The sequence below is a fragment of the Larus michahellis genome, unplaced genomic scaffold, assembly GCF_964199755.1.
Source record: "Larus michahellis unplaced genomic scaffold, bLarMic1.1 SCAFFOLD_488, whole genome shotgun sequence".
NCBI classification, from domain to species: domain Eukaryota; kingdom Metazoa; phylum Chordata; class Aves; order Charadriiformes; family Laridae; genus Larus; species Larus michahellis.
The window spans coordinates 5,576-31,348 of NW_027436383.1; the positions used below are offsets into that span (position 1 = coordinate 5,576).

Consider the following 25,773-nt stretch of genomic DNA (forward strand, 5'->3'; position numbering starts at 1 on the left):
GGTGCCCGGAGGGTGCCCGGTCGCCCCCCCCCTCCTTTCCCCCCCCCCCCCCCGTTTTGTGTGTCCCCCCGAGAGGTGGCAGCGGGGACCTCGGGGACGCCGTCGGGGACAGAGTTGGGGACAGAGTTGGGGACGCCATCGCAGTTGGGGACGCTGTTGAGGACGCCGTCGGGGCCGTTGGGGACGTCGGGGACGCCGTCGGGGACGCCGTTGGGGACACCGTTGGGGACAGCGTTGGGGACACCGTTGGGGACACCGTTGGGGACGTCGGGGCCGGCGCGGGCGGGGGGGCGATGGAGAACGCGCACGCCCGCAGCGTGGAGGAGTGTCTGGCCTATTTCGGGGTGACGGAGAGCGTGGGGCTGTCCCCGGAGCAGGTCAAGAGGAGCCTGGAGAAGTACGGGCCCAACGGTCAGTGCGGGGGGGGGACACGGGGACACGGGGGGGACACGGGGACAATGGGGGACACAGGGACAACGGGGAGGGCGGGGGGGAAAGGGGAGGGTGGGGACGGGGGGACGTCGGGGGACATTGAGGACGTGGGGGACACGGGGGACAGGGGGGACACGGGGGACAGGGGGATGTTTGGGATGTGGGGGGATATGGGGACATGGGGGGGTTGGGGACATGGGGACATCAGGGGGGTCGGGGACAAGGGGGACATGGGGGAGGGCGGGGGGCAAAAGGGGAGGGTGGGGACAGGGGGATGTGGGGGACGCTGGAGACGTGGGGGGACACGGGGGACAGGGGGGACACGGGGGGCAGGGGGGATGTTTGGGATGTGGGGGGACATGGGGACATGGGGGGGGTTGGGGACATCGGGGGGGTCGGGGACAAGGGGGACATGGGGGAGGGCAGGGGGGAAAGGGGAGGGTGGGGATGGGGGACATGGGGGACATTGGGGACGTGGGGGGACAGGGGGACATTGGGGTGCTTGGGGACAGTGGGGGGGTTGGGGACGTGGGGACGTGTGGGGGATTGGGGACATCGGGGTTGGGGACATCGGGGGGGTCGGGACAAGGGGGACATGGGGAGGGCGGGGGGGAAAGGGGAGGGTGGGGACGGGGGGATGTGGGGGACGTGGGGGGACAGGGGGACACTGGGGTGCTTGGGGACAGTTGCGGGGTTGGGGACAGTTGGGGGTTGGGGACATCGGGGGGGGTCGGGGGGAAAAGGGGAGGGTGGGGACGGGGGGATGTGGGGGACGTTGGGGACGTGGGGGGACAGGGGGATGTTTGGGATGTGGGGGGACATGGGGACGTTGGGGGGGTGGGGACATTGGGGACATGGGGGGGGTCGGGGACAAGGGGGACATGGGGGAGGGCGGGGGGAAAGGGGAGGGTGGGGACGGGGGGATGTGGGGGACGTTGGGGACGTGGGGGGACAGGGGGACAGTGGGGGGGTTGGGGACGTGGGGACAGTTGGGGGTTGGGGACATCAGGGGGAGTTGGGGGGAAAAGGGGAGGATGGGGACGGGGGGACGTGGGGGACATTGGGGATGTGGGGGGACACGGGGGACAGGGGATGTTTGGGATGTGGGGGGATATGGGGACATCGGGGGGTCGGGGACAAGGGGGACATGGGGGAGGGCGGGGGGGAAAGGGGAGGGTGGGGACGGGGGGATGTGGGGGACGTTGGGGACGTGGGGGGACAGGGGGGACACGGGGGACAGGGGGGACAGGGGGGATGTTTGGGATGTGGGGGGACATGGGGACATGGGGGGGGTTGGGGACATGGGGACATCAGGGGGGTCGGGGACAAGGGGGACAAGGGGGAGGGCGGGGAGAAAGGAGGGTGGACGGGGGACGTGGGGGACGTTGGGGACGTGGGGGACAGGGGGACAGTGGGGGGCAGTGGGGACAGTGGGGACATTGGGGGGTTGGGGACAGTTGGGGGTTGGGGACATCGGGGGGGATCGGGGGAAAAGGGGAGGGTGGGGACGGGGGGACGTGGGGACGTTGGGGACGTGGGGGGACAGGGGGACAGTGGGGTGCTTGGGACAGTGGGGGGTTAGGGACAGTGGGGGGTTGGGGACATTGGGGACGTTGGGGACGTGGGGACGTGGGGGGGATTGGGGACATCGGGGTTGGGGACATGGGGGGTCAGGGACAAGGGGGACATGGGGGAGGGCGGTGGGGGAAAGGGGAGGGTGGGGACGGGGGGATGTGGGGGACATTGGGGACGTGGGGGGACAGGGGGACAGTGGGGGGGTTAGGGACAGTGGGGGGTTGGGGACATTGGGGACGCTGGGGACGTGGGGACGTGTGGGGGATTGGGGACATCGGGGTTGGGGACATGGGGGGGTCGGGGACGAGGGGGACAACAGGGAGGGCGGGGGGGAAAGGGGGAGGGTGGGGACGGGGGGACGTGGGGGGACATTGAGGATGTGGGGGACGTTGGGGACATGGGGACATTGGGGTGCTTGGGGACAGCGGGGGGGGGTTGGGGACAGCGGGGGGGTTGGGGGTTTGGGGATAACGGGGAGGGCGGGGGGGAAAGGGGAGGATGGGGACATGGGGGACATTGAGGATGTGGGGGGACATTGGGGACATGAGGACGTGGGGGTGGTTGGGGACATCAGGGGGTTGGGGACAGTGAGGGGTTGGGGGACATGGGGGGGTCGGGGACAAGGGGGACATGGGGGAGGTCGGGGGGAAAGGGGAGAGTGGGGACGGGGGGACGTGGGGGGACATTGGGGACGTGGGGGGACATGGGGACGTGGGGGGACATGGGGGGGTTGGGGACACTGGGGGGGTTGGGGACATCAGGGGGGTTGGGGACATTGGGGACAGTGGGGGGGGGTGGGGACAAGGGGGACATGGGGGAGGTTGGGGGGAAAAGGGGAGGGTGGGGACGGGGGGACGGGGGGGACATTGGGGACGTGGGGGGACATTGGGGACGTTGGGGGGGTTGGGGACATTGGAGACAGTGGGGGGGGTGGGGACAGTGGGGGGGTTGGGGACATCGGGGGGGTCGGGGACAAGGGGGACAACGGGGACGGGGGGACACAGGGGGACATTGGGGACATCGGGGGCGTTGGGGGGGTTGGGGACATGGGGGACATGGGGGAGGTCGGGGGGAAAAGGGAGGGTGGGGCCGGGGGGACGTTGGGGACAGGGGGGGTTGGGGACAGTTGGGGGGTTGGGGACATCGGGGGGGTCGGGGACAGGGGGGACATTGGGGACATTGGGGACAGCGGGGGGTTGGGGACATGGGGGACATGGGGGGGAAAGGGAGGGTGGGGACGGGGGGGGGGACACGGCCTCGGGGACGTGGGTTTGGGGGTGCCGGGACGGGGGGGGGGCGGGGGGGGGGAGGTGACACCGGTGCCACCGCGTGTGTGTCCCCCCCCCGTGACGTCTGTCCCCTCTGTCCCCACAGAGCTGCCGGCCGAGGAGGGTGAGTCCCTGCCCGGGGGGGGGGGGGGGTTTGACGTGTTTTGGGGGGGGTGGCACGTTTTGGGGGACGTCACACGATTTTGGGGGGGGGGTCCCCGTGCCCTTTGACCCCAATTGTCCCCAAATTGTCCCCAAATTGTCCCCAAATCATCCCCCCCCCAGGGAAGAGCATCTGGGAGCTGGTGGCGCACAAGCTCAAGGGAGGGGGGGGGATACTTTTTGGGGGGATGTGACACAATTTGGGGGGGGTGACACATTTGGGGGGGGTCCCATCTTCATGGGGGGGGTGTCCCCGTGCCCTTTGACCCCAATTGTCCCCAAATTGTCCCCAAATTGTCCCTGGTCCCCCCCCAGGGAAGAGCATCTGGGAGCTGGTGGCGCACAAGCTCAAGGGAGGGGGGGGGGGATACTTTTTGGGGGGATGTGACACAATTCGGGGGGGGGTGACGCATTGGGGGGGGTCCCGTCTTCATGGGGGGGGTTGTCCCCGTGCCCTTTGACCCCAATTGTCCCCAAATTGTCCCCAAATTGTCCCCAAATCATCCCCCCCCCCCCAGGTAAGAGCATCTGGGAGCTGGTGGCGCACAAGCTCAAGGGAGGGGGGGGGATACTTTTTGGGGGGATGTGACACAATTTGGGGGGGGTGACGCATTTGGGGGGGGGTCCCATCTTCATGGGGGGGGTGTCCCCGTGCCCTTTGACCCCAATTGTCCCCAAATTGTCCCCAAATCATCCCCAAATCGTCCCCAAATCGTCCCCGTGTCCCCCCCCAGGGAAGAGCATCTGGGAGCTGGTAGTGGAGAACCTCGAGGGGGGGGGACGGGACACGTTTTGGGGGGATGTGACACAATTCGGGGGGGGGTGACGCATTTGGGGGGGGTCCCGTGCCCTTTGACCACAATTGTCCCCAAATTGTTCCCAAATCGTCCCCCCCCCCAGGGAAGAGCATCTGGGAGCTGGTGGTGGAGGAGCTCAAGGCGGGGGGGGGGGGACGACACGTTTTGGGGGGATGTGACACAATTCGGGGGGGGGTGAGGCATTTGGGGGGGGTCCCATTTTCATGCGGGGGGGTGTCCCCGTGCCCTTTGACCCCAATTGTCCCCAAATTGTCCCCAAATCGTCCCCCCCCCAGGGAAGAGCATCTGGGAGCTGGTGGCGCACAAGCTCAAGGGAGGGGGGGGGGATACTTTTTGGGGGGATGTGACACAATTTGGGGGGGGGTGACGCATTTGGGGGGGGTCCCATTTTCATGGGGGGGGGTGTCCCCATGCCCTTTGACCACAATTGTCCTCAAATTGTCCCCAAATTGTCCCCAAATCGTCCCCGTGTCCCCCCCCAGGGAAGAGCATCTGGGAGCTGGTGGTGGAGGAGCTCAAGGCAGGGGGGGCGACATGTTTTGGGGGGATGTGACACAATTTGGGGGGGGGTGACGCATTTGGGGGGGACCCGTCTTCATGGGGGGGGGTGTCCCCGTGCCCTTTGACCCCAATTGTCCCCGTCCCCCCCCCAGGGAAGAGCATCTGGGAGCTGGTGGTGGAGCAGTTCGAGGACCTGCTGGTGCGGATCCTGCTCTTGGCCGCCTGCATCTCCTTCGTGAGTGTCCCCAAGGGGGGGGGGACATCGCCATGGGGGGGGGGGGACACATGGTGACACCGAGGACACCCCCCCCCCGCCATCCACCGGGGCTTGTGGGGGGGGAGGGGTGTCCTTGGGGGTGACCTCGGGGGGGATCCGGTGACATCTCAAGTGTCGGCAGCTGGTGGAAAAGGGGGGGGGGGAACGGGGACATTGGGGACACGGGGGGGGGGACAGCTGGATGCCACCTCCCCGCCGCCCCCCCCCCCCCCCCCCCACCCGGCCGCGGTGTCACGGCGTCCCCTGCGCGTCCCCAAGGTGCTGGCCTGGTTCGAGGAGGGGGAGGAGACCATCACGGCCTTCGTAGAGCCCTTCGTCATCCTCCTCATCCTGGTGGCCAACGCCGTGGTGGGCGTCTGGCAGGTAACGGCGGGGGGGGGACACGCGGGGACACGGGGGGGGACACGGGGACGGGGATGGGGACACGGGGATGGGGACACAGGGATGGGGACGGGGACATGGGGACGGGGACACGGGGACAGGGCTGGGGGCGGGGGGACAGGGACATGGGGACACAGGGACGGGGCTGGGGACAGGGGGACAGGGACATGGGGACATGGGGACGGGGTTGGGGACACAGGAATGGGGCTGGGGGCGGGGGGACAGGGACATGGGGACACGGGGATGGGGCTGGGGACATGGGGATGGGGACACAGGGATGAGGACGGGGACATGGGGACATGGGGATGGGGCTGGGGATGTGGGGACAGGGACATGGGGACACAGGGACAGGGCTGGGGACATGGGGATGGGGACATGGGGACATGGGGATGGGGCTGGGGACATGGGGATGGGGACACAGGGATGGGGACGGGGACATGGGGACGGGGACACGGGGACAGGGCTGGGGGCGGGGGGACAGGGACATGGGGACACAGGGACGGGGCTGGGGACATGGGGACAGGGACATGGGGACATGGGGATGGGGCTGGGGACATGGGGATGGGGACACAGGGATGAGGACGGGGACATGGGGACATGGGGATGGGGCTGGGGACATGGGGACAGGGACATGGGGACACAGGGACGGGGCTGGGGACATGGGGATGGGGACATGGGGACATGGGGACGGGGTTGGGGACACAGGAATGGGGCTGGGGACATGGGGACAGGGACACAGGGGACATGGGGATGGGGTTGGGGACACGGGGACAGGGTTGGGGACATGGGGACGGGGACTTGGGGACATGGGGGACACAGGGACAGGGGTGGGGACATGGGGACGGGGATATGGGGACAGGGTTGGGGACATGGAGACGGGGACATGGGGACACGAGGATGGGGATGGGGACATGGGGACGGGGACATGGGGGACACGGGGACAAGGGTGGGGACATGGGGACGGGGACATGGGGACACGAGGATGGGGATGGGGACATGGGGATGGGGTTGGGGACACGGCGACGGGGTTGGGGACATGAGGACAGGGCTTGGGGACACGGGGACAGGGTTGGGGACATGGGGACGGGGACATGGGGGACACGGGGACGGGGTTGGGGACATGGAGACAAGATTGGGGACACGGGGACAGGGACATGGGGACAGGGCTGGGGACACAGGGATGGGGACGGGGACACGGGGACAGGACTGGGGACATGGGGACAGGGCTGGGGACATGCCAAGGGGGCTTGGGGACACGGGGACGGGGTTGGGGACGTGGGGACAGGGATGGGGACAGAAAGACAGGGCTTGGGGACGTGCCAACGGGGCTTGGGGACACGGAGATGGGGGTTGGGGACATGGGGACAGGGATGGGGACATGGGGACAGGGATGGGGACGTGGGGACGAGGGTGGGGACGTGGGGACGCCCTGATGTCCCCCGATGTCTCTAATGTTCTGGATGTCCCCATGGCGTCCCCCCGATGTCCTGCTGGTGTCCCCTAATGTCCCCGTGGTGTCCCCTGATGTCCCCGTGGTGTCCCCCCGATGTCCCCAACGTCCCTCTGGTGTCGCGTGGTGTCCCTTGGTGTTCTCCTGACGTTCTTGATGTCCCCGATGTCCCTCTGGTGTCCCCTGGTGTCCCCGCGGTGTCTCCCTTGACGTCCCCATGGTGTCTCTGGATGTCCCCCTGGTGTCCTGTGGTGTCCCCCCTGATGTCCCCGATGTCCCTCTGGTGTTGCGTGGTGTCCCTTGGTGTTCTCCTGACGTTCTTGATGTTCTCCGCATCCCTCTGGCGTCCCCTGATGTCCCCGTGGTGTCTGTCAATCTCCTTGTGGTGTCCTGCGGTGTCCCCCGTGATGTCCCCAACGTCCCTCTGGTGTTTGGTGGTGTCCCCTGCTGTTCTCCTGACGTTCTTGATGTCCCCGATGTCCCTCTGGTGTCCCCTGGTGTCCCCACGGTGTCTCCCTTGACGTCCCCATGGTGTCTCTTGATGTCCCTCCGGTGTCCTGTGGCGTCCCTTGTGATGTCCCCGATGTCCCTCTGGTGTCGCGTGGTGTCCCTTGGTGTTCTCCTGACGTTCTTGATGTTCTCCGCATCCCTCTGGCATTGCGTGGCGTCCCTTGGTGTTCTCCTGACGTTCATGATGTCCCCGATGTCCGTCCGGTGTCCCCGCGGTGTCTCCCTTGACGTCCCCGCGCTGTCCCCGGCCGTCCCCGCGCCGTCCCCAGGAGCGCAATGCGGAGAACGCCATCGAGGCGCTGAAGGAGTACGAGCCGGAGATGGGGAAGGTCTATCGCGCCGACCGCAAGGCCGTGCAGCGCATCAAGGCGCGGGACCTCGTCCCCGGGGACATCGCCGAGGTGGCGGGTGAGGGGACGGCGGGGGGACGCCAAGGTGGCGGGTGAGGGGACGGCGGGGGGACGCCGAGGTGGCGGGTGAGGGGACGGCGGGGGGACAACGAGGGGACGGCGGGGGGACGGGACACCGGGAGCCGTCACAGGGGACGTTGGGAGGACCCCCCAGTGACCCCCTGGGGCTCCCGGTGGCTCCCAGTAGCCCCCTGGAGCCCCCAGTAACCCCTTGGAGCTCCCAGTGGCTCCCAGTGACCCCCCTGGGGCTCCCAGTGGCTCCCAGTAACTCCCAGTTCCCCCCCCCCCACCCCCGGCAGTGGGCGACAAGGTGCCGGCCGATATCCGCATCATCTCCATCAAGTCGACGACGCTGCGGGTGGATCAGTCCATCCTTACTGGTGAGGGACTGGGACGGACTGGGAGGGCACTGGGAGGAACTGGGAGGGACTGGGGGGGACTGGGAGGGCACTGGGAGGAACTGGGAGGGACTGGGAGGGGACTTGGGGTGAGCTGGGAGGGACTGGGATGGGCTGGGGTGAACCTGGAGGAGACTGGGATGAACTGGGAGGGGACTGGGATGGACGGGGAGGGGACTTGGGGTGAACTGGGACGGACTGGGACGGACTGGAAGGGGACTGGGAGGGGACTGGGGTGAACCAGGAGGGGACTGGGATGGACTGAGGTGAACCGGGAGGGGACTGGGAGGCACTGGGACGGACTGGGGTGAACTGGGTGGGACTGGGTGGGACTGGGAGGGACTGGGGTGAACTGGGAGGGGACTGGGATGAACTGGGAGCACTGGGAGGGGACTGGGGTGAACCAGGAGGGGACTGGGAGGAACTGGGATGGACTGGGAGGGGACTTGGGGTGAACTGGAACAGACTGGGGTGAACTGGGACGGACTGGGCGGGACTGGGCGCCCTCTCCCCCAGGGGAGTCGGTGTCGGTGATCAAACACACGGACCCCGTCCCCGACCCCCGCGCCGTCAACCAGGACAAGAAGAACATGCTCTTCTCCGTGAGTGTCCCCTGTCACCCCCCTGTCACCCCCCTGTCACCCCCCGGCACCCCCCCGGCCCCCCCCCGGCCCCCGCCTCCCACCACCCGGGTCCTACCGTGTGTCCCGTCACCTGGTGGTGGACGGTGCCACCTCCGCGTCCCACCACGTGTCCCACCACACGTCCCCTGGTGGCCCCACCGTGCGTCACCTCCGTGTCCCACCACACGTCCCCCAGGTCCCACCACACGTCCCCTTGTGTCCCCCCCTGTGTCCCCTGGTGCCCCACCACATGTCCCCCAGGTCCCACCACGTGTCCCCTGGTGGCCCCACCACGTGTCCTCCATGCGTCACCTCCGTGTCCCACCACACGTCCCCCAGGTCCCACCACACGTCCCCTTGTGTCCCCCCGTGTGTCCCCTGGTGTCCCCACCACGTGTCCTCCGTGCGTCACCTCCGTGTCCCACCACACGTCCCCCAGGTCCCACCACACGTCCCCTGGTGTCCCCCCCTGTGTCCCCTGGTGCCCCACCACACGTCCCCCAGGTTCCACCACGCGTCCCCTGGTGGCCCCACCACGTGTCCTCCCTGTGTCACCTCCGTGTCCCACCACACGTCCCCCAGGTCCCACCACACGTCCCTTTGTGTCCCCCCCCTGTGTCCCCTCGTGCCCCACCACATGTCCCCCAGGTCCCACCACGCGTCCCCTGGTGGCCCCACCACATGTCTTCCATGTGTCACCTCCGTGTCCCACCACACGTCCCCCAGGTCCCACCACACGTCCCCCTGTGTCCCCCCCTGTGTCCCCTGGTGTCCCACCACACGTCCCCCAGGTCCCACCACGTGTCCCCTGGTGGCCCCACCACGTGTCCTCCATGCATCACCTCCGTGTCCCACCACACGTTCCCCAGGTCCCACCACATGTCTCCTGGTGTCCCCCCGTGTGTCCCCTGGTGCCCCACCACACGTCCCCCAGGTCCCACCACGTGTGCCCTGGTGTCCCCACCACGTGTCCTCTGTGTGTCACCTCTGTGTCCCACCACACGTCCCCCAGGTCACACCACACGTCCCCTTGTGTCCCCCGCTGTGTCCCCTGGTGCCCCACCACACGTCCCCCAGGTCCCACCACGTGTCCCCTGGTGGCCCCACCACGTGTCCTCCATGTGTCACCTCCGTGTCCCACCACACGTCCCCCAGGTTCCACCACGCGTCCCCTGGTGTCCCCCCATGTGTCCCCTGGTGTCCCCACCACACGTCCCCCAGGTCCCGCCAGGTGTCCCCCCACCCCTATTGTCCCCAGATGTCCCCACCACCCCCCGTCACCCCCCCCATGTCCCCTGGTGTCCCACCGCCTCCCTCACGTCCCACCACGCGTCCCCCGGGGTCCCCGCCGCCCCCCACAGCCCCCCTTCCCCCCCCTCCCCAGGGCACCAACATCGGGGCGGGCAAAGCCGTGGGCATCGTGGTGGCCACGGGGGTGAACACGGAGATCGGGAAGATCCGGGACGAGATGGCGGCCACCGAGCAGGACAAGACGCCGCTGCAGCAGAAGCTGGATGAGTTCGGGGAGCAGCTCTCCAAGGTCATCTCCCTCATCTGCGTGGCCGTTTGGCTCATCAACATCGGCCACTTCAACGACCCCGTCCACGGCGGCTCCTGGATCCGGGGGGCCATCTACTACTTCAAGATCGCCGTCGCCTTGGCCGTGGCCGCCATCCCAGAAGGTCTGGTGGCATCTCGGTCCCCTTCCTCCACCCCGTACGGGCTCGCCACATCCATCCTTGGTCTTAGGTGGGCTGGTAACGTCCATCTTTGGTCTCCTGTGGGTTTTGAAGGCCACCCTTGACCCCATACGGGCTCGTAATGTCCATTCTCGGTCCCATATGGGCTTGTAACATCCATCTTTGGTCTCCTGTGGGTTTTGAAGGCCACCCTTGACCCCATACGGGCTCGTAACGTCCATTCTCGGTCCCATATGGGCTTGTAACATCCATCTTTGGCCTCCTGTGGGTTTTGAAGGCCACCCTTGACCCTGTACGGGCTCGTAACATCCATTCTTGGTCCCATATGGGCCTGTAACGTCTATCCTTGACCCCGTATCGACTTATAATGTCTATCTTTGGCCTCCTGTGGGTTTTGAAGGCCACCCTTGACCCCATACGGGCTCATAACGTCTATCCTTGACCCTGTATGGGCTTGTAACGTCCATCTTTGGCCTCCTGTGGGTTTTGAAGGCCACCCTTGATCTTTTGTAGGTTTTGAAGGCTACCCTTGACCCCATACGGGCTCGTAATGTCCATTCTTGGTTCCATATGGGCTTGTAACGTCCGTCCTTGGTCTCCTGTGGGTTTTGAAGGCCACCCTTGACCCCATACGGGCTCATAACGTCCATCCTTGACCCCGTATGGACTTACAATGTCCATCCTTGGTCTCCTGTGGGTTTTGAAGGCCACCCTTGGTCTCCCGTTGGTTCCTGAAGTTCTTCTGTGGTCGTAAACGGGCTTATAACGTCCGTTCTTGGCCCTACGTGGGTTTATAACGTCTATTTCCGGTCCCGCGTGGGCCCGTGACGCCCTTTCTCGGTGCCCCGCGCACCTCCCACCCCTCCCTGGTCCCACGTGGGGCCGGCGGCCGCGCCGTGGGGCTGAGGGGGCCGCCTCTCCCTAGGCTTGCCGGCCGTCATCACCACCTGCCTGGCGCTGGGGACGCGGCGCATGGCCAAGAAGAACGCCATCGTCCGGAGCCTGCCCTCGGTGGAGACCCTGGGCTGCACCTCCGTCATCTGCTCCGACAAGACCGGCACCCTCACCACCAACCAGATGTCCGTCTGCAAGGTGGGGGGGCGGGGCTGGTGCCGGGGGGGGTGCCCCGGGGTCCCCTGGGACCCCGCCGTGTCCCCGGGATTGCCCCAACGTCCCCGGGGGTGGTCCGAGGCCACCTGGGAACCCTCGTGTCCCCGCGGGCCGTTCGAGGTCCTCCAGGAGCCCCTTGTGTCCCCTTGGGTGGTCCGAGGTCCTTCAGGAGCCACCGTGTCCCCTGGGGTGCCCCGAGGTCCCCCTGGGACCCCACCGTGTCCCCTGGGGTGCCCCCATGTCCCCAAGGGACCCCCGGCGTCCCCTCGGGTGCCTCCCCGTCCCCGAGAACCCCCCCGTGTCCCCTTGGACGCCCTGCTGTCCCCATGGGTCCTCCGACATCCCCCAGGTCCCCTTGGCTGCCCCGACGTCCCCCCGACGTCCCCAAGGTCCTCCCGACGTCCCCCCGGGATGTCCCCAACCCCTTCTTCTCTTCCCCCCCCCCTCCCACCCCAGATGTTCATCGTGGACAAGGTGGAGGGCGACGTCTGCTCCCTCAACGAGTTCTCCATCACCGGCTCCACCTACGCCCCCGAGGGAGACGTGTGAGTCACGGGGGACCCCGGTGGCACCTCCTGGGGGTGGGGGGGGAGGTCCCTGTCCCCCGCGGGACCCCGGTGGCACCTCCTGGGGGCGGGGGGGGAGGTCCCTGTCCCCCGCGGGACCCCGGTGGCACCTCCTGGGGGCGGGGGGGGAGGTCCCTGTCCCCCGCGGGACCCCGGTGGCACCTCCTGGGTTGGGGGGGGGTGGTCCCCGTTCCCCGCGGGCTGGTGACGACCCTTCGTGGAGGTCCCCGTTGGTGACCGGCCTGGGGGAGGTTGGAGCAACCAGGGGGGTGTTGGGGTGCCCAGGAGGGGCTGGGGGACGGCGGGGCACCCGAGGGGACATCAGGGGGTCCTTGGGGACATCGGGGGGTCCTTGGGGACATCAGGGCACCAAGGAGACATCAGAAGGTCCTTGGGGACATGGGGCCACCCAAGGGGACCTCAGGAGGTTCTTGGGGACATTGGGGGTCCTTGGGGACATGGGGGCACCCAAGGGGACCTCAGGAAGTTCTTGGGGTCATCAGGGCAGCCAAGGGGACATCGGGGGTCCTGGGGGATGTGGGGCCACCCAAGGGGACCTCAGGAGGTTCTTGGGGACATCGGGGGTCCTTGGGGACCTCAGGAGGTTCTTGGGGACATCGGGGCACCAAGGGGACATCGGGGATCCTTGGAGGACGTGGGGCCACCCAAGGGAACCTCAGGAGGTTCTTGGGGACATCGGGGCACCAAGGGGACATCGGGGGTCCTTGGAGGACGTGGGGCCACCCAAGGGAACCTCAGGAGGTTCTTGGGGACATCGGGGCACCAAGGGGACATCGGGGGTCCTTGGAGGATGTGGGGCCACCCAAGGGCACCTCAGGGGGCTCCTGGGGATGTTGGGACACCCAAGTGGACCTCAAGAGGTCCTCGGGGACACGGGGGCACCCAAGGGGACATCAGAGGCTTCTTGGGGACATCGGGGCACCAAGGGGACCTCAGAAGGTCCTTGGGGACATTGTGGCACCCAGAAGGGTCCTGGAGGTCACGGGGCCACCCAAGGGGACCTCAGAAGGTCCGTGGAGGGACACGCGGGGAGATACCGGAGGTTCCCGGGAGGTGCCGGGCCACCCCGAGGGACCTCAGGGGACATCGTGGCACCCAAGGGGACGGGTCTTGGGACGCCCCCCGGCGTGTCGTGTCCCTGCCCCCCACCCCCCGCCGTCCCCCCAACCCCAGGATGAAGCAGGAGAAGCACGTGAAGGCCGGGCAGTACGACGGGCTGGTGGAACTGGCCACCATCTGCGCCCTCTGCAACGACTCCTCCCTCGACTACAACGAGGTGACGCGTGTCCCCCGGTGTCCCCCGTCCGTCCGTCCGTCCCCCCCCCGCCGGTGGCCGCCTCGCCAGGTGACACCGCGTGTTGTGTGTCCCCCCCCACCCCCGCAGTCCAAGGGCGTCTACGAGAAGGTGGGGGAGGCCACGGAGACGGCCCTGACCTGCCTGGTGGAGAAGATGAACGTCTTCAACACCGACGTCCGCAACCTCTCCAAGGTGGAGCGGGCCAACGCCTGCAACTCCGTAAGTGTCCCCTCCCGCGTGTCCCCCCCCATGGCCACCACCTCTTCTTCCGCGTCTCGATGACCCCCCACCCCGCCCCGTCCTCCACGTGGCCCCAGGGGTCCCGTCCCCACCTTCCGCCGTGCTGCCCCCACGTCCCCATGGGTCCCGTTGACCCCACTGTCCTCCCCACGTCCCCCTGTTGCCTCGCTTGACGCCCACCGCCTCCCTCCCTTGGTGTCCCCCCATCACGACGTCCCCATCCCTTGGTGTCCCCCCATCATGACGTCCCTGTCCCTTGGTGTCCCCCCGTCACGACGTCCCCATCCCTTGGTGTCCCCCCATCATGACATCCCCTTCCCTTCCTGTCCCTCGCCATCACGACGTCCCCATCCCTTGGTGTCCCCCCATCACTACGTCGCCTTCCCTTCGTGTCCCCCCATCACGACATTCCTGTCCCTTGGTGTCCCCATCTCTTGGTGTCCCCCTGTCATGACGTCCCCTTCCCTTGGTGTCCCCCCATCATGATGTCCCCATCCCTTGGTGTCCCCATCTCTTGGTGTCCCCCCATCATGACGTCCCCATCCCTTGGTGTCCCCCCATCATGACGTCCCCGTCCCTTGGTGTCCCCTTCCCTTGGCGTCCCCCCATCACGACGTCCCCATCCCTTGGTGTCCCCCCATCATGATGTCCCCATCCCTTGGTGTCCCCATCTCTTGGTGTCCCCCCATCATGACATCCCCATCCCTTGGTGTCCCCCCATCATGACGTCCCCGTCCCTTGGTGTCCCCTTCCCTTGGCGTCCCCCCATCACGACGTCCCCATCCCTTGGTGTCCCCCCATCATGATGTCCCCATCCCTTGGTGTCCCCATCTCTTGGTGTCCCCCCATCATGACGTCCCCGTCCCTTGGTGTCCCCTTCCCTTGGCGTCCCCCCATCACGACGTCCCCATCCCTTGGTGTCCCCCCATCATGACGTCCCTGTCCCTTGGTGTCCCCTTCCCTTGGTGTCCCCCCGTCACGACGTCTCCATCCCTTGGCGTCCCCCCATCACAACATCCCCGTCCCTTGGTGTCCCCCCATCATGACGTCCCCGTCCCTTGGTGTCCCCATCCCTTGGTGTCCCCCCATCACGACGTCCCCGTCCCCAAGGTCATCAAGCAGCTGATGAAGAAGGAGTTCACCCTGGAGTTCTCCCGCGACCGCAAGTCCATGTCCGTCTACTGCTCCCCGGCCAAGGCCTCCCGGGCCGCCGTGGGCAACAAGATGTTCGTCAAGGTGAGCCCCCATCCCCACGTCCCCACCGCCCCGTGGCCGCCTTGCCGCCGGAGCGTCCCCTCCGTGTCACACGGCCTCCCCGCCACCCTAGGGTGCCCCCGAGGGCGTCATCGACCGCTGTAACTACGTGCGGGTGGGCACCACGCGGGTCCCCCTGACGCCGGCCGTCAAGGAGAAGATCCTCGCCGTCATCAAGGAGTGGGGGACGGGGAGGGACACCCTGCGCTGCTTGGCCTTGGCCACCCGCGACACCCCCCCCAAGAAGGAGGACATGGTCCTGGAGGACTCCACCAAGTTCGCCGAGTACGAGGTGATTTTTTGGGAGGGGGGGGGGGGGCAGCAGGGTCCTGGCTCCCGTGGGGACTCCTAGAAGGGTCTCCTCGGGGTCTCCGGTGACGCGTGACCCCCTTCTTGGGGGGGGCGTGGGGTCGGTAAAGGTCTATAAGGTCTCCTCCTTGAGGTCCTTGGTCCCATATGGCCCCGTAACACCTTTCCTGGGGGGTCCTTGGGCCTTCGAGGGCGTACGAGGTCCCCTTTTGGGGGTCCTTGGTCCCATATGGCCCTACGGGACCTTTTCTTGGGGGTCCTTGGGCCTTCAAGGGCGTACGAGGTCCCCTTTTGGGGGTCCTTGGTCCCATATGGCCCTACGGGACCTTTTCTTGGGGGTCCTTGGGCCTTCGAGGGCGTACAAGGTCCCCTTTTGGGGGGTCCCTGGTCCCCAGCGGCCACGTAACGCCCTCCCCGTGGGGTCCTTGGTCCTTTGCGGCCACGTAGAACCTTCTCTGGTGGGTTCTGGGTCCTCCGAGCGCATCCGACCTCCCCTTCTTGGGGGTCCTTGGCCCCACATAGACCACATGAAGCTTTTTGGGGGACTTTTTGGTCCTTCGAGGGTGTCCGATGTCCCCGTTTTTGCTGTCCCCCATCCCACGGCTCTCGCCTCCCCCACCCCACCCCACCCCACCCCACAGATGGACTTGACCTTCGTGGGCTGCGTGGGGATGCTGGACCCCCCCCGGAAAGAAGTGATGGGTTCCATCCGCCTCTGCCGGGACGCCGGCATCCGGGTCATCATGATCACGGGGGACAACAAAGGGACGGCCATCGCCATCTGCCGCCGCATCGGCATCTTCAGCGAGGAGGAGGAGGTGACGGGGAAGGCCTACACGGGGCGGGAGTTCGACGACCTGCCCCCCTCCGAGCAGCGGGAAGCCTGTCGCCGCGCCTGCTGCTTCGCCCGCGTCGAGCCCACCCACAAGTCCAAGATCGTCGAGTTCCTCCAGTCTTTCGATGAGATCACCGCCATGGTGAGGGGCCTGGGGCGGGGTTTGGGGGTCCGTCATCCCTCCGGGAGGTTCCTGGGGGTCCCACAATCGATTTAACGTGGTTTTGGGGGTCCATCATCCCTCCGGGAGGTTCCTGGGGGTCCCACAATCGATTAAACGTGGTTTTGGGGGTCCATCGTCCCTCCAGGAGGTTCCCGGGGGTCCCACAATCGATTTAACGTGGTTTTGGGGGTCCATCATCCCTCCGGGAGGTTCCTGGGGGTCCCACAATCGATTTAACGTGGTTTTGGGGGTCCATCGTCCCTCCGGGAGGTTCCCGGGGGTCCCACAATCGATTTAACGTGGTTTTGGGGGTCCATCGTCCCTCCGGGAGGTTCCCGGGGGTCCCACAATCGATTTAACGTGGTTTTGGGGGTCCATCGTCCCTCCGGGAGGTTCCCGGGGGTCCCACAATCGACTTAACGTGGTTTTGGGGGTCCATCGTCCCTCCGGGAGGTTCCTGGGGGTCCCACAATCGATTTAACGTGGTTTTGGGGGTCCATCGTCCCTCCGGGAGGTTCCCGGGGGTCCCACAATCGATTTAACGTGGTTTTGGGGGTCCATCGTCCCTCCGGGAGGTTCCCGGGGGTCCCACAATCGATGTAACGTGGTTTTGGGGGTCCATCGTCCCTCCGGGAGGTTCCTGGGGGTCCCACAATCGATTTAACGTGGTTTTGGGGGTCCATCGTCCCTCCGGGAGGTTCCTGGGGGTCCCACAATCGATTTAACGTGGTTTTGGGGGTCCATCGTCCCTCCGGGAGGTTCCTGGGGGTCCCACAATCGATTTAACGTGGTTTTGGGGGTCCATCATCCCTCCGGGAGGTTCCTGGGGGTCCCACAATCAGTTTAACGTGGTTTTGGGGGTCCATCATTCCTCCGGGACGTTCCTGGGGGTCCTGTATTGATTTAACGTGGTTTTGGGGATCCATCATCATTTTGGGAGGTTCCTGTTGGGGGGGGGGGTCCCCCAATTGATTTAACGCGGTTTTGGGGGTTCGTCATCCCTCTGGGGGGGTGGTCCTGAGGGACAGGTAGAGCCATCATCACCCTTGGGTGACCCACCACCCCCTTGAGTGTCCCCCCCAACCGCCTTGGGGCACCCACCACCCCCTTGGGAGACCCATCATCAACCTTGGCTGACCCACCACCATCCTTGGGTGCGCCCCCCCCCCCCCCCCCCCCCCAACTCCCCTTGGGAGACCCTTCATAGACCCATCGTCAACCTCGGTTGACCCACCACCCCCTTGGTAGACCCACCACCCCCTTGGTAGACCCTTGGTTGACCCACCACCCCCTCGGTTGACCCACCACCCCCTTGGTAGACCCTTGGTTGACCCACCACCCCCTCGGTTGACCCACCACCCCCTTGGTAGACCCTTGGTTGACCCACCACCCCCTCGGTTGACCCACCACCCCCTTGGTAGACCCTTGGTTGACCCACCACCCCCTCGGTTGACCCACCACCCCCTTGGTAGACCCTTGGTTGACCCACCACCCCCTCGGTTGACCCACCACCCCCTTGGTAGACCCTCGGTTGACCCACCACCCCCTCGGTTGACCCACCACCCCCTTGGTAGACCCTTGGTTGACCCACCACCCCCTCGGTTGACCCACCACCCCCTTGGTAGACCCTTGGTTGACACACCACCCCCTCGGTTGACCCACCACCCCCTTGGGTGCCCCCTCAGCGCCCTGGGGGCACCCACTACCCACCTGGGAGACCCCCCACCCCCCCTTAATACACCTCCCACCCCCTTGGTAGACCCTTCCCAGACCCATCATCAACCTTGGCTGACCCACTGCCACCCTTGGGTGCCCCCACCCCACCCCACCCCCTTGGGCGCCCCATGGCTGACCCCCATCTCCCCACCGCAGACGGGCGACGGGGTGAACGACGCGCCGGCGCTGAAGAAGGCGGAGATCGGCATCGCCATGGGCTCGGGGACGGCGGTGGCCAAAACGGCCTCCGAGATGGTCCTGGCCGACGACAACTTCTCCACCATCGTGGCGGCGGTGGAGGAGGGTCGGGCCATCTACAACAACATGAAGCAGTTCATCCGCTACCTCATCTCCTCCAACGTCGGGGAGGTGGTCTGGTGAGACGGCGGCCTCCCAGTTCCTCCCAGTTCACCCCAGTTGTTCACCCCGTGTCTCCACCTTCCTTCTATTCCCACTCGATCCCACGGTTTTGCCGAGTCCCACCACTTTCTCCAGCTCCTTCCTGACCCCTCCAGGTCCTCCTTGGTCCTCCAAGTCCTCCTTGGTCCTCCCAGTCCACCTGGTCCTTCCCAGTTACCCCCAGTCCCTCCCAGTGCATCCCAGTTCACCCTGGTGTCCCCCCATCTCCCCACCTTCCTTCTACTCCCACCCAACCCCCTGGTTCCTCCAAGTCCCACCACTTTCTCCTGCCCCTTCCAAGTCCTCCTTGGTCCTCCCCAGTCCCTCCCAGTCCCTCCCAGTCCATCCCAGTTCACCCCAGTCCATCCCAGTTCACCCCAGTGCTCCCCATCTCCCCACCTTCCTTCTACTCCCACCCAACCCCCTGGTTCCTCCAAGTCCCACCGGTTTCTCCAGCTCCTTCCTGCCCCTTCCAAGTCCTCCTTGGTCCTTCCCAGTCTCTCCCAGTCCCTCCCAGTCCATCCCAGTTCCCCCCAGTCCATCCCAGTTCACCCCAGTGCTCCCCATCTCCCCACCTTCCTTCTACTCCCACCCAACCCCCTGGTTCCTCCAAGTCCCACCACTTTCTCCTGCCCCTTCCAAGTCCTCCTTGGTCCTCCCCAGTCCCTCCCAGTCCCTCCCAGTCCATCCCAGTTCACCCCAGTCCATCCCAGTTCACCCCAGTGCTCCCCATCTCCCCACCTTCCTTCTACTCCCACCCAACCCCCTGGTTCCTCCAAGTCCCACCACTTTCTCCAGCTCCTTCCTGCCCCTTCCAAGTCCTCCTTGGTCCTTCCCAGTCTCTCCCAGTCCCTCCCAGTCCATCCCAGTTCCCCCCAGTCCATCCCAGTTCACCCCAGTCCATCCCAGTGCTCCCCATCTCCCCACCTTCCTTCTACTCCCACCCAACCCCCTGGTTCCTCCAAGTCCCACCACTTTCTCCTGCCCCTTCCAAGTCCTCCTTGGTCCTCCCCAGTCCCTCCCAGTCCCTCCCAGTCCATCCCAGTTCACCCCAGTCCATCCCAGTTCACCCCAGTGCTCCCCATCTCCCCACCTTCCTTCTACTCCCACCCAACCCCCTGGTTCCTCCAAGTCCCACCACTTTCTCCAGCTCCTTCCTGCCCCTTCCAAGTCCTCCTTGGTCCTTCCCAGTCTCTCCCAGTCCCTCCCAGTCCATCCCAGTTCCCCCCAGTCCATCCCAGTTCACCCCAGTCCATCCCAGTGCTCCCCATCTCCCCACCTTCCTTCTACTCCCACCCAACCCCCTGGTTCCTCCAAGTCCCACCACTTTCTCCTGCCCCTTCCAAGTCCTCCTTGGTCCTCCCCAGTCCCTCCCAGTCCATCCCAGTCCCTCCCAGTCCCCCCCTGACCCCCCCTACCCCCCCTCCCAGCATCTTCCTGACGGCGGCGCTGGGGCTGCCCGAGGCCCTGATCCCGGTGCAGCTGCTGTGGGTCAACCTGGTGACGGACGGGCTCCCGGCCACCGCCCTGGGCTTCAACCCCCCCGACCTGGACATCATGGACAAGCCACCGCGCAGCCCCAAGGAGCCCCTCATCAGCGGCTGGCTCTTCTTCCGCTACCTGGCCATCGGGGGTGAGACATCTGCCCGGGCTGGGGGCGGGGGGGGGGGACACCTCGGGGACCTCCGGGTGGCCCCTTGGCTGGTGGCGCCTTGGAGAAGTTCAGGGCGGTGGGACTTCGGAGAACCTCACGGTGGTGGCACCTTGTGTTGCTCCATGGGGTTCTCCTGGAGCCCCTCACGGTGGGGCCACCTTGGAGACCCCCACGGTGTTCTCTTGGAGCCCCTCATGGTGGGGCCACCTTGGAGACCCCCACGGTGTTCTCTTGGAGACCCTCACGGTGGGGCCACCTTGGAGACCCCCATGGTGTTCTCTTGGAGACCCTCACGGTGGGGCCACCTTGGAGACCCCCATGGTGTTCTCTTGGAGCCCCTCACGGTGGTGGCACCTTGGAGACCCCCATGGTGTTCTCTTGGAGACCCTCACGGTGGGGCCACCTTGGAGAACCTCATGGTGTTCTCTTGGAGCCCCTCACGGTGGGGCCACCTTGGAGACCCCCATGGTGTTCTCTTGGAGACCCTCATGGTGGTGGCACCTTGGAGACCCCCATGGTGTTCTCTTGGAGACCCTCACGGTGGTGGCACCTTGGAGACCCCCATGGTGTTCTCTTGGAGACCTCATGGTGCCACCTTGGAGAACCTCCTGGTGATGCCACCTTGGAGAACCTCATGATGGGGCCACCTTGGAGACCTCCATGATGGTTCCTTGTAGGCCCCTGCGATGGCTGTTCCTTGTAGACCCCCATGATGGTTCCTTATAGACCTCCATGGGGCCACCGTGAAGGCCCCCGCGGTGGTGGTCCCTTGAAGGCCCCCGCGGTGGTGGCCGCTCACCCCCTTCTCCGTGGTGTCTCCCCAGGGTACGTGGGGGCGGCCACTGTGGGGGCGGCCGCCTGGTGGTTCCTCTACGCTGATGATGGTCCCAACGTCAGCTACCACCAGCTGGTGAGTACCCGACCCCCCCCGACGACAGCCACGGTGTCCCCAAGGTCACCCCAGGGTCCCCGTGATCCCATGGTGGCCCCAAGGTCCTCCTGACGGCCCCGCCATGCCCATGGTGACCCCGAGGTCTTCGTGGTGGCCCCGAGGTCCTTGTGGTGGCCCTGCCATGCCCGTGGTGACCCCGAGGTCTTCGTGGTGGCCCCGAGGTCCTCCTGATGGCCCCGCCATGCCCATGGTGACCCCGAGGTCTTCGTGGTGGCCCCAAGGTCCTTGTGGTGGCCCTGCCATGCCCATGGTGACCCTGAGGTCTTCGTGGTGGCCCCAAGGTCCTCGTGGTGGCCCCACCATGCCCATGGTGACCCCCGAGGTCTTCGTGGTGGCCCCGAGGTCCTTGTGGCGGCCCTGCCATGCCCATGGTGACCCCAAGGTCCTCGTGGTGGCCCCGAGGTCCTTGTGGCGGCCCCGCCATGCCCATGGTGACCCCGAGGTCTGTGTGAGGGTCCCCGTGGTGGTCGTGGAGTCCCTGTGGTGTCCCCCGCGTCTTTGTCATGACCCCAAGTTCCCCGTGGTGACCTCCCCGTCCCCATGGGGACCTCAAGGTCCCAGGTCCTGACCTCCCCGTCCCCACGGTGACCCCCCCCCTCGCCGCCCGGGTGTCCCCATGGCGGTGACGTCCCCCCCGGTGTCCCCCCCAGACCCACTTCATGCAGTGCACGGAGCACAACGCGGACTTCGAGGGCCTGGACTGTGAGATCTTCGAGTCGCCGGTGCCCATGACCATGGCCCTCTCCGTCCTGGTCACCATCGAGATGTGCAACGCCCTCAACAGGTAGGGGGCGGTCGTCTCCTCCACCATCACCATCATCATCACCATCACCATCACCCCCACCTTCACCACCACCTTCACCTTCCCCACCTTTGCCATCATCACCTTCGTCCCCACCACCGTCTTCACCATGACCTTCAGCACCTTCACCACCACCACCAGCAGCACCTTCACCACCACCTTCCCCATCATCATCTTCACCACCGCCATCATCTTCACCTTAACCTTTATCACCTTCACCATCTTCACCTTCATCCCCACCACCATCTTCACCATCACCTTCATCACCTTCACCACCACCTTCCCCATCATCATCTTCACCACCGCCATCATCTTCACCTTAACCTTTATCACCTTCACCACCTTCACCTTCATCCCCACCACCATCTTCACCATCACCTTCATCACCTTCACCATCACCTTCACCACCACCTTCACCACCACCACCACGACCGTCTTCACCGCCGCCATCACCTTCATCACCATCACCATGACCTTCCCCCCCGCCACCCCCATCCTCGCCACCCCCCCACCGCCTTGGTGTCCCCCTTGGTGTCCCCCCGTCCCCACGTGCCGTGTCCCCCCTCCCCCGCAGCCTCTCGGAGAACCAGTCCCTGGCCCGGATGCCGCCGTGGGTCAACATCTGGTTGATGGGCTCCATCTGCCTCTCCATGTCCCTCCACTTCGTCATCCTCTACATCGACCCCCTGCCCGTAAGGGGGCTTGGGGGGCTGGTGGCCACGGGGGGGGCGTTGGTGGCCACAGGGTCAATGGCCACGGGGGGGTCAGTGGCCATCTGGGGTGGTGGCCATGGGGGTTGGCGGCCATGGGGTTGATGGCCATGGGGGGGTTGGTGGCCATGGTGGGGTTGGTGGCCATCTGGGGTGGTGGCCATGGGGGTTGGCGGCCATGGGGTTGATGGCCATGGGGGGGTTGGTGGCCATCTGGGGTGGTGGCCATGGGGGGGTCGGTGGCCATCTGGGGTGGTGGCCATGGGGGGGTCGGTGGCCATCTGGGGTGGTGGCCATGGGGGGGTCAGTGGCCATCTGGGGTGGTGGCCATGGGGGTTGGTGGCCATGGGGTTAATGGCCATGGGGGGGTTGGTGGCCATGGGGGGTTGGTTGCCATCTGGGTTGGTGGCCATGGGGTTGATGGCCATGGGGGGTCAGTGGCCATCTGGGGAGGTGGCCATGGGGGTTGGTGGCCATGGGGGGGTTGGTGGCCGTCTGGGGTGGTGGCCATGGGAGGTTGGAAGCCATGAAGGTTGGTGGCCATGGGGAGGTTGGTGGCCATGGGGGGGGTTGGTGGCCACGGGGGTGGGGTTGGTGGCCTCATGGCCCACGTGTGTCGTCCCCCCCCCGCCCCAGATGATCTTCAAGCTGACGCCGCTGTCGGTGACGCACTGGCTGATGGTGCTGAAGATCTCCTTCCCCGTCATCCTCCTGGACGAGGCCCTCAAGTTCGTCGCCAGGAACTACCTGGAGGGTGAGGGGACGTCACCGTCCCAACGGCCACCACCCCCCGACGTCCCCATGGGTCCCCTCGGGTCCCCTCTGTCCTCCATGGCCACCTCCATCCTCCATGGCCACCTCCGTCCTCCATGGTCACCTCCATCTCTCCTGGTCCCTTCCCTGTCCCCTTCTGTCCCTCCCCGTGTCCCCGACGTCCCCACCACCGTCTCCACGTCCTCACCACCATCTCCTGGTCACCTCTGTCCCCTCCATGTCCCCTCCGTGTCCCCTCCACCATCTCCACGTCCCCTCCACCATCTCCATGTCCCCTCTGTGTCCCCGCCACCATCTCCACGTCCCCGCCACCATCTCCACGTCCCCGCCACCATCTCCACGTCCCCTCCACCATCTCCGTGTCCCCTCCACCATCTCCACGTCCCCACCACCATCTCCGTGTCCCTGCCACCATCTCCTGGTAACCTCCATGTCCCCTCCGTGTCCCCGCCACCATCTCCACGTCCCCTCCACCATCTCCGTGTCCCCTCCACCATCTCCACGTCCCCTCCACCATCTCCGTGTCCCCTCCACCATCTCCACGTCCCCTCCACCATCTCCGTGTCCCTGCCACCATCTCCTGGTAACCTCCATGTCCCCTCCATGTCCCCACCACCATTTCCACATCCTCACCACCATCTCCTGTCCCCTCCGTGTCCCCTCTGTGTCCCCTCCACCATCTCCTGGTCACCTCCATCCCTTCACTGTCCCCACCACCATCTCCATGTCCCCTCCGTGTCCCCGCCACCATCTCCATGTCCCTGCCACCATCTCCTGTCCCCTCCGTGTCCCCTCCACGTCCCCACCACCATCTCCGTGTCCCCACCACCATCTCCATGTCCCCTCCGTGTCCCCTCCTCCCTCTCACCGCCATCTTCTCGGTTCCTCCCCTCTCGTAGCGTAACCTCGTGTCCCCTCCATCGTCCTCGGGCCCGGCCACAGGTACCCCCCGTGTCACCGTCACCCCCCCCGTGTCACCGTCACCCCACGTGTCACCATCACCCCCCACATCACCATCACCCCACATGTGTCACTGTCACCCCCCCATGTCAACATCACCCCCCACGTGTCACCGTCACCCCCCATGTGTCACTGTCACCCCCGTGTCACCGTCGCCCCACACATGTCACCATCACCCCACAAGTGTCACCATCACCCCACATGTGTCACCATCACCCCCCACATCACCATCATCCCACATGTGTCACTGTCACCCCACGTGTCACCATCACCCCCCATGTGTCACCATCACCCCACACGTGTCACTGTCACCCCACAAGCGTCACCGTCACCCCACATGTGTCACCATCACCCCCCACATCACCATCACCCCTATGTCACTGTCACCGTCACCCCACACATGTCACCGTCACCCCACACGTGTCACCGTCACCCCACGCATCACTGTCACCCCACGTGCCACCGTCACCCCCACCCGTCACCATCACCCCACGCGTCACTATCACCCCACATCACCTTCACCCCACATGTCATCATCACCCCACACGTGTCACCATCACCCCCTTGTCACTGTCACCGTCACCCCACATGTCACTGTCACCCCACGCGTCACCATCACCCCACGTCACCTTCACCCCATGTGTCACCATCACCCCACACGTGTCACTGTCACCCCACACGTGTCACCGTCACCCCCCCATGTCCCCTTGTCACCCCCGTGTCCCCATCGCCCCACGGCTGCGTCACCCCCCTCCCCCTGTCCCTGTCCCCCCCCCGTGTCCCCCGCGCCCCACACCTGTCCCCCCGTCGCCCCCCACGTCCTTGTCACCCCCCCCGTCCCCCTCCCCCCACGTCTGTGTCCCCGTCACCCCTCGCGTCCCCCCCCATCGCGGGGGGAGGACGGTGATGGGGGGGGGGGGGGGAGGGGGAGTTGGGGGGCAGCGGGGGGGGGGGGTGGACACATGACGTCACACGACGTCACCATGACGTCACCATGTGTGTGTCCCCCCCCCCCCAACAGCCGACACCGAGGACGTCCGGAAGAAGCGGAAGTGACCCCGGGGTGTTCCCCACCCCCCCGCCGTGGGGCAGCCCCACATCGCCGTGGGGCACCCCCTCGACACGGGGCACCCCCTCGCTATGGGGCAGCCCCTTCCCTCCCCCCCCCCCCTCCCCCCCCCAGCGCTATGGGGCAGCCTCCTGCAGCGGGGCACCCCTCTGCTGGGGGGCACCCCCTTGCTATGGGGCAGACACACACCCCCCCCCCCCGGCGCTATGGGGCACCCCCTCGCCGTGGGGCACCCCCCGGCCTCGCTTATTTATTGCCAATAAAGGGAAAACGCCCCCCCCCCCCCCCCCCCCGCCACCTGCGTCTCCCCCCCCTTTTTTTTTGGGGGGTGGGGGCGGGGCCTGGGGGGGGGTGGGGGAGGGGAGGCCACGCCCGGGGGGGAGGGGCCGGCCACGCCCTCGGGCAAAGACACACCCCCCCCACCCCCCCCCCGACCC

General features: G+C 66.5%; 1 protein-coding gene across 1 annotated transcript; it reads left to right on the forward strand.

The window, feature by feature from the left end:
• Nucleotides 1-25,359, forward strand: ATP2A1 (ATPase sarcoplasmic/endoplasmic reticulum Ca2+ transporting 1). Its single transcript, XM_074571950.1, has 23 exons — nucleotides 1-411; nucleotides 3,382-3,399; nucleotides 4,909-4,991; nucleotides 5,292-5,396; nucleotides 7,644-7,782; nucleotides 8,084-8,164; nucleotides 8,699-8,784; nucleotides 10,190-10,487; nucleotides 11,431-11,597; nucleotides 12,072-12,160; nucleotides 13,376-13,478; nucleotides 13,587-13,718; nucleotides 14,850-14,975; nucleotides 15,067-15,285; nucleotides 15,944-16,279; nucleotides 18,173-18,393; nucleotides 19,846-20,048; nucleotides 20,894-20,979; nucleotides 21,672-21,805; nucleotides 22,398-22,515; nucleotides 23,170-23,287; nucleotides 24,207-24,249; nucleotides 25,289-25,359. Exons 1-22 carry the CDS (start codon nucleotides 294-296, stop codon nucleotides 24,209-24,211), a joined length of 2,985 nt encoding a protein of 994 aa, XP_074428051.1. The 5' UTR covers nucleotides 1-293; the 3' UTR covers nucleotides 24,212-24,249; nucleotides 25,289-25,359.
• Nucleotides 25,360-25,773: the final 414 nt, after the last annotated feature.

Bases quoted from the DNA above. Each gene is read 5' to 3' on its own strand.
- ATP2A1 (XM_074571950.1), top strand. From the start codon at position 294: ATGGAGAACGCGCACGCCCGCAGCGTGGAGGAGTGTCTGGCCTATTTC. The intron at 5,397-7,643 runs GTAACGGCGGGG...CGCCGTCCCCAG, and splicing joins CCGTGGTGGGCGTCTGGCAG to GAGCGCAATGCGGAGAACGC. The intron at 22,516-23,169 runs GTAAGGGGGCTT...CCCCCGCCCCAG, and splicing joins TCTACATCGACCCCCTGCCC to ATGATCTTCAAGCTGACGCC.